Raw genomic sequence first — 7,948 nt, forward strand, 5'->3', positions numbered from 1 at the left:
TATGCGTGACTGGCACGCTTTGCCAGTACTTCCCTTTTCTTGTATTTCATTCCTTTCATATCCCCTCTCACGCTTCCTGTCTCCCAGAGATGAATACCATCTGTTGCCCGCACTTCATGATTCCTCACACTTCCCGGCGCCCTCCACACCTCACCCTCCGGGGCGGCCGCTCCGGGCCCCGCGCTGCCGCCGCTCCCGGCGGCCCCTCACGGCCCCGGCCCCGCACGGCCCCGGCCGCCCCGCACGGCCCGGCCCCGCACGGCCCCGCACGGCCCCGGCCCCGCACGGCCCCGCACGGCCCCGGCCGCCCCGCACGGCCCCGGCCCCGCACGGCCCCGGCCCCGCACGGCCCCGCACGGCCCCCGGCCGCCCCGCACGGCCCCGGCCCCGCACGGCCCCGGCCCCGCACGGCCCCGGCCCCGCACTGGCCCCGGCCCCGCACGGCCCCGGCCCCGCACGGCCCCGGCCCCGCACGGCCCCGGCCCCGCACGGCCCCGGCCCCGCACGGCCCCGGCCCCGCGGCGCAGGCGGCCTCAGGTGCGCCCTGGGGGCGATGGCCGCGCTGCGGGCGGGGCGGCTCCGGCCCTCCCACTCCGCCGAGCGGGGCCGAGCCGGGCCGAGCCGACAGGGGTAGAGCCGAGCTGCGCGGGGCAGAGCTGAACCGAGCGGGGCAGAGCCGAGCTGCGGCATCATGCTGGGCATGGTGAAGAACTCGCTGCTGAGCACGGTGGAGGCATGGCCCCACCGCCTGCTGAGCAAGGGCGAGAAGGTCTGTGGGTGGGCGGCCGGCGCTGTGCCCCGGGCGGTTCTGCCCTAAGGCGCTGCGGGCGAAAGCGGATATCCCCCCCGGGCAGCGCGTTCCTCCTGGCGCCGCCTCCATCCCCATCTCCTTCCCCAGGATCAGGTCAGCTACGAGGAGAGGGCGTACGAGGGCGGGAGGTTCGCGGCCGTGGAGCTGGTGGGGAAGCCATTCGACGAAGCCTCGAAGGAAGGGGCGGTCAAGCTCCTCAAGTACGTCGGAGGAAGCAACGACAAGGGTGAGAGATGCTGCCTGCCCCGCGGGGCTTGGAGGATTTGTGGTTGAGGCTTGATGAAAGCAGGACGGATGGAGGCAGTGGCACTGCAGGCCCGCCTGGCTTGTGGCTCCTGACACTGGGGGTCTTTGATGGGGATGGCCCCTCACTGGGAAAAGTAAACTTGCAACAGGTTAAGTAGTGCCCAGCTATTCATGCTATGAGTCTGCTTATAAGCCATCTCTGTTTCAGAGTGAAATCTCAAAAAATGTTTGTTGGAACAGGAATGAGTTACCTCGCATCTGGTATAACATAAGGACAGGCAGAGATGTATCTGTCACAGCTCCCTGGGTGAGCAGTAGCTGATGAAATCTGGGGTATCTGGGACAGTTCAGTTCTATGATGTGCCTTTGTGGGCAGTGAAATAACAGGTATGACCTTGATATTTTATCTGGCTATTTTTATTCATGAAAGGGTAATGGACAATGAGCTTCTTTTTTGATGGTATATCATAATGTTTTATGGCACTGCTTCTGGGTGATTGCTTCTAATTCTCATTTTACTAAAGTGTGCTCATTTTAACCATTCACAGCAGGAGAAGACTACAGAGTAGCTCTGAGGCATATACATGTTCTTGAGCACCTTTCTCCAGCATCTAGTAGACGGACTAGTGTAGTCTGTATAGGAGTAGGAGGTGGATGCAGTGGGAAATGGTATTTGCAGCAACACTCTTGGAAAGCTGATGATTGCTGTTGCTGTATTAGAAAGGGCGCTTTCTATAACATGTGACACAAACACAGGTATGACATCAAAGGAAAATAAACGAAAAAGATCTCTTGATCTCAACTGTTTTTATGGCTGCCTGATCATGAGGTTTAGAGGTTCCCTACTGCTGCAAGGAGAGTGAAGAAAACTTGTCTTCAGTACCATGTGGTACTTCTTGGTGGTAATGAGTAGGAAAACATCATGCTTTTCCTGGAGTGTGGACAGCGTGGACAGTCCTGCTGGAAGCCATAACAGCACTGAGGTTTGGGGCACTGGAACTTGTAGTATGTCTGGAAGCATTTGGAAGGTTTTAAGAGAAAGCTCCTATCACCCAGTATTGGCTGTGGACTCATGACTAAGTGCAGATAGTGTTAATTGAAATGCTGATGTAGATTTATACGTGCTGCTGGCCTGTCCTGGAGCTACAGACCCTGCTGTCTTACAGCTGATTTGTCAGAAGAACAAGTGTCTCATAGAACCACCAAAGCAGTTAACATTAATAAAAAGCATTCCAGAGGGACACTTATTTTCCAGGCTTCTGGTGTGGAGAGAGAGCTTGGCCCAAGCAGAAGCCTAATGATGGCTCTTCTGCTTCCCCAGAGGAGCCCACTCCTGACAAGAAGTTTGTTCATATGAGGAGTTTTCAAAAACTAGGATTAGCTTTTGTGAATTCCCCGTTAAGTTTGTGAGTTCCTGAGAGCCAAGTCTTCTTTAGTAATGTCTGTGTGTCTGTTTCAGGGATTGGAATGGGAATGACTGCTCCTGTCTCCATCACTGCTTTTCCTGCTGAAGATGGCTCCTTTCAGCAGAAGGTGAAAGTCTCTCTGCGGATCCCGAGACAGTTTCAAGACAACCCTCCTTGTCCTACCGATGAAAGCATTAAGATTGAAGAAAGACAGGAGATGACCATTCATTCCACGTAAGGAATGCATCCTGGGGTCTCCAGTCTGAAGTGATGAGGTCTTTAGGGTGCTCTGAAGAGCAGTATTTGTTTTACCAGGTGACTTGCTGTACAAGGGGTACATGTGGCAGAGGGCGATGGAGGAGTATGTCTAGACTGAAGATAGGTGTTTTTTGTCACTTCTTACCCCTGGTCATGCTGCACTGGTTTGGAATATGCATTTTTTCCACTGGGTAAACAAGCATGGAGGCTAGCCCTGAAAGATACTGTGCCATTTCTATTGTGTGAGTCTATTGATTTTCCCACTTCTGGGTTTCCAGATTCTTCATAGTCATTAAGAATGTTCTTTGGTGTGGTTCACATCAAGCTGTCCACTGAAACCTCATTCAGATGGACTCATACCAGACTGCACCATGGAAACAAGCAGCCACTGCACTGCTTCAAGTCACCTTTGAATGTCTTGGGCTGTTGATTGACAGCCTGGACTCAAATTGGCATCACAATAGCAATAAGCTCTTCACCCTGTCTTTACCCTTTGGAGGTTCCCCTGCATACTTTCTTGAACTATTTTGGCTGACTCTAACTGACTTCTTTCTTGCCTCTAACTGCTGCTTGGCTTTTGCTCTGGGTGTGGACCACTTCTGCTATATCAGCCTGTTTTGTCTCAAACGTTTGCCCTGCAGGAGGGTGGTGAAGTGCAGGCTGATGTGGAAACAGCTCCTGTTGGTGGGAGGTCGACATAAACCAGACCCATTTCAGTCCACTGCTTTTAAATAGCATTGTGTTCTGTAATTGCCAAGTCTGTTCCTACCTCCCCTTTTTCTTGGGCTAGCTAGTTTGGCTTTCCTTCATGATCTTTCCAGCAGATGGTTGTTCACACCATAGAAAACATGGTTGTTGACAGCATTGGTGAGGACTGTGGACTGAGCTGACTTGGGGATAACCTTATGTTTTAGAAAGTTGTTTCTCTGTTATGGTGCTGATGCACGGTGCAGGGCCCTTCTTCTGGCTGACATATATGGGGCTGTTTGGAGAGATCTCTTTGGGGCCTCCCAATGCGTGACTGCACCTTGGCCGTGTCATCCATGAGACTTCATCTGATGAAGTGTGCTGCTTTACAATGAACAGTGCATACATGAGTGCATGTTGGCAGGGCCTGGATCAAAATGTGTGTCTAAATATACTGTGGCTGTATATTTGGCTCCCTCTCGTCCTTCTGTGCTTTGCCAGAACTGCTCAACACCTCCCTGGTTTCTTTGCAGGCAGTTTGGTGGCTATGCCAAAGAGGCAGATTACGTAAACTATGCTGCCAAGCTGAAGGCTGCTCTGGGGAGTGATGCTGCATACCGCAAGGATTTCTACTTGTGCAATGGTTATGACCCCCCTATGAAGCTTTACGGACGCCGCAATGAGGTCTGGTTCGTGAAAGAGTGAACATCTGGCTCCCCATGGTGCTGCCTTACACTGATAACCTCCCCACACTATGTCCCTGTCCTCTTTAAAATAAACTAATAATTCAGCAGAGGCAAAAAAAACTATGACTGCCTTTTTCCATGCCTATGCCTTAGTCTTTTATGGACCATAAAAGTCATTTTAGAAGAACACTTGCTGACCCTCCTGATGGTCCAGTTCCTTCATTCCAGTCTGTGGACCTCAGCCACACAGACTCTCTTTATCTCTTTGTGGCTTGTTTTTATCTCCTTTGTGCTTCCAGAGTTCAGTGCTGAGAAGGCCAAAAGTACTTAATTGACTGGTGCGTGACAGGAGTCACATTTAAGTGTAGGCAGACTATTGGTCTCACCTGAGATGGGCAGGGGAACATGACAAAAGTGCATACAGAGACTTTTTTATCTCCTTCAGTTTGCTGCAGCTGTAGAGTGCTGCTTTTATCTTTGCCGTTCCACAATCTAAAGGGACACAGGCATTGCTGCCAGCGTGGCATAGTGAAAATAAACATCCTTTACATTAATTCAGAGTGTGCAGAAGATCAACGCTTCTGTCATCTGAGAAATGTAATTCAGAGAAAGATCCAGATTCTGTTTGCAGCTTTCTTCTGTTTGAGGAGAGATGTTTTGGCATGAGCTGTGTCTTCATCTCAGCTAGCAGCTGGACAATGTGTCCTAGAGACCTTAAGATTGTTTCCTTACCTTACTATTACTTTTGTGTAACATTTCTTTAAAACTAGCCTATACAAGGGCCAAAGCAGAAATGTGTGAGGTTATCTAATTGAATTAGAGAAATGCAAGGCTGGGAAGAAAGCAGATGCTTATTACATATGATATGAAGGTGTATTTGAAGAATGGTGAAAATATGGTGAAACTGCTATGGGTGCCAATCTAAAAAACTTTTCTTCAAAGGTGTCAATTTTTGAAGGGCTACTCAGACCAGCTGTTTTCTTTAGAGGAGGAAAAGGAAAAAATATGGCTGTTCTGGAAAACATGGAATCGGGTCAAATAATGAGTAGCCTTTTGGAAACTTCAGTAGCAAGTGTGGGTCATATTTCAGGAAGAGTGGCAATGTTGAAACGTCAGGCATCAAACCAGCATTTTAGCTATTGGCTCTGCTAGGAAGACAGCAGAATTCCCACAATGGGAACACTCACACACCCTGCTACTGGTTGTGTATAATTCATTACCTGCACTAAAAGAGGTGTGGTCCTCTGGTGGCTAAATGTCCCTTACTTCAGGTGCTTTCCAAAAGCCATTTTCCCCTGGAGCTGAAAGAGACATTTATCAGATGGCATCTTGGCTTCTGGCTGGTCAAGCTGTTGCACGAGCTCCTGCTTTCTGAGAACAAATCTCAGGAGTAAAAGGAGAAAACCTGAGGTTTTCCTGTGATTTTCCTTCCTCTCTTGCTGAGCCATATAAGAGTTCTGCTGTGAACTTCGTGAGTTTCAATCACCTGTGTGCAAGAGCAGCTAGTTGAGGATGGGCAAAAAGAGCAGATATCATTTAATTAAACAAAAACCAAACAACAATGATGGGGAAAAGCTATTAGCTGTAGTTAGTGATTGCAGTGCATGGGAGGAAGAAGAAAAAGAGAAATCAAGACAAAGAACTAGGCTTTTGAAGGAATTTTTGAAGCAGCAAATGCCCTTTTAAGCTTGTACCTGAATCCAAAGGGACTGTTCACGTCTCAGATTATTTTAACCTGTGTGGGTTAAACGGAGGAGCACAGTATTGTCCGGTTTATGCCTTCCCAGGTTTGTTTTGGAACTTGTGTGTGTACAGTCTGTTGACCTGTGGTGAATGTCCTCCAATGATCAAAACCTTGAAATTTCTCAAAATTTATCTTGTGAAATCTCAGACGTTAGGAATGTCAGTAATAGAGCTGGTATAAACAGAGCTGCACAGCTCAGCAGCATGATGGGGTTCTTTTATAAAATGCATACCCTCTGAACAGAGAGTAAGAGCTTCAGACCCAACAGTGAGAGTAAACATCTGTAGGCTCCGCCTGTACAGCCCTGCTACTGCAGGGCTTTTGCATCAGGCAGGCAGGATAGAATTTCATAAACACTGTTAAACAATGTCAAAGCCTTATGAAAACTGAATTGCCTTTTCTGTATAGACAAAAATGCTTGTGTTTTTTCTGCATTTTCTACAGTTTTGAAATAAATAAAAAATAACGTGATTTACAACTTCTGTGCTGATCACTGACTTTGCGAGCTCAGTGGGAGTAGTTGATTTGCTAGACTGTAGGTTGCCAGTTTATCTTTCTGTTTGGGGTACTAATCATGTCACAGCATTTATAAATAGTCATATTGCTTTTTCCAATAAATAACTATTTTGGGTATCCTGGTGTGGCCCTGCATTATCTGACTATGAAAGACAGGAGCTGATGAAATAATCTCCTTCACTTGTTCCAGCCATTAAGAGGCTTTGAGCGATGTATTTGTGTTAATGTAGAAACAAGGGCCCAGTTACCTGAGGAAAATTATGTGTTCCTGTGGCTGAGGTTCACAGGCAGTGAACACATTGATGTTCAGGCAAATACTCATGACGGATTTTCAACATGATCTGTGATCCAGAAATGTTAGACATTTTGTCCCACCTAGCTTGGTGCCCTGTCCCTGTGATGGACAGTAGTGGACACCTGAGACAAGATTACACAAACAGTGCAAATGTGGGCTCAGACCTCCTCCAAGTATTTCCCTATCTCTAAAACAATGTGGCCCAGGGGGTTTTGTTATTGTGCTTGGTGGACTCGGGTAGATTTTATCTCATGCATTTGTCAGGTTAGTTTCTAGAAATAAGGTAAATTTACTATCCATGGTATACGCTTTGTCCAAGAGTTTCCAGCAGGCTGTCCCTCTGCTCCTTAGGCAGCTGGGTCAGTCAACTTTTTGATACACCTCTGTCATTGCAAATGAATGTTTATTTGGACAGCCAGAGTTGCTGTTGACATTGGAGGATTTCCAGCCACCTCTTTATGCTGGGGCCAGAAGTCAGAGGTGTGTTCTGGATTTTGACCCAAGGCCAGCATGGCCACAGACATGGTTACGTGCAACTGACTCCTGAACTGATGTTGAAACGAAAAAAATTTTCTCCATCCTCTGCAGGATTTTTTTCTCTTGAGAGATTAGAGCGCAGCACATTGCCTAGAGACCTCCTTGCTTCTCTTCTGTGCCTCTGCAGTGCCCTTTTCTGTCTCCAGTGAATGTGAAATGGAGGCATTTTGGTGCTTTTTTGTTTTTTAACAGGGCACCATGATGTTGCCTGTTGTGTGTTGATTTAAGAAGACAGTGCCAGGGAAACTGAAAGGTGGATGTTTCTCCATGCTGAGGCCCCCCAGTGCTGCTGGAGGTCACCTTGCTGGGTTATTGGGATGTGGTGTGTTTGTGCATCAGACGCTGCATTGCTGCCTGTGGCCCCTTTCCCATTGTCTCACTTGTCAGTGAGGTGGAACAGCTCCACAGCTGCCTGTGCTGCCTGCTGGGCTGGACAGGCTCAGCAGGGGAGTGGCCCTGGGAATTATCACTGCCTTCCAGAGACAGGAGTGCCCTTGCTGCTTATTAGGAGCTGGGCAGGTCCCTCTCAGTGCTATGCAAAGCAGTGGTATGATGGCGATAGGACTGGCCACAGGAAAGGCTAGGTTTAAACAGACCCAAATTTAAAAGCATAATTTTAAGGGAATTATACATGTGCCATGTAGATTTAACTGTGCTGTATATACAATTTTCTAAGCTACTGCACTTATTAGTAAGGAATTTTCCTGCTGGTATTAGCCGTGGCAAACCTTATATGTATTTTTATATATGTATGTACATGCA

At 48.3% G+C, this 7,948-nt stretch overlaps 1 protein-coding gene across 1 annotated transcript; it reads left to right on the plus strand.

Moving 5' to 3' along the window:
- The first annotated feature begins 609 nt into the window (after positions 1 to 609).
- On the plus strand, positions 610 to 6,316 carry HEBP1 (heme binding protein 1). The gene is made up of 4 exons (XM_040063401.2): positions 610 to 769; positions 899 to 1,037; positions 2,517 to 2,697; positions 3,942 to 6,316. The coding sequence occupies exons 1-4, from the start codon at positions 692 to 694 to the stop codon at positions 4,111 to 4,113; spliced, it is 570 nt and encodes a 189-aa protein (XP_039919335.1). The 5' UTR covers positions 610 to 691; the 3' UTR covers positions 4,114 to 6,316.
- The last annotated feature ends 1,632 nt before the right edge of the window (positions 6,317 to 7,948 follow it).

Source organism: Hirundo rustica, chromosome 4, assembly GCF_015227805.2.
Source record: "Hirundo rustica isolate bHirRus1 chromosome 4, bHirRus1.pri.v3, whole genome shotgun sequence".
In the NCBI taxonomy this organism is placed as follows: domain Eukaryota; kingdom Metazoa; phylum Chordata; class Aves; order Passeriformes; family Hirundinidae; genus Hirundo; species Hirundo rustica.

Excerpts from the sequence above, each read along its gene's own strand:
- HEBP1 (XM_040063401.2), top strand. The coding sequence starts at position 692 with ATGCTGGGCATGGTGAAGAACTCGCTGCTGAGCACGGTGGAGGCATGG. Across the intron at positions 770-898 it reads TGCTGAGCAAGGGCGAGAAG|GATCAGGTCAGCTACGAGGA; the intron begins GTCTGTGGGTGG and ends CTCCTTCCCCAG. Across the intron at positions 2,698-3,941 it reads GAGATGACCATTCATTCCAC|GCAGTTTGGTGGCTATGCCA; the intron begins GTAAGGAATGCA and ends GTTTCTTTGCAG.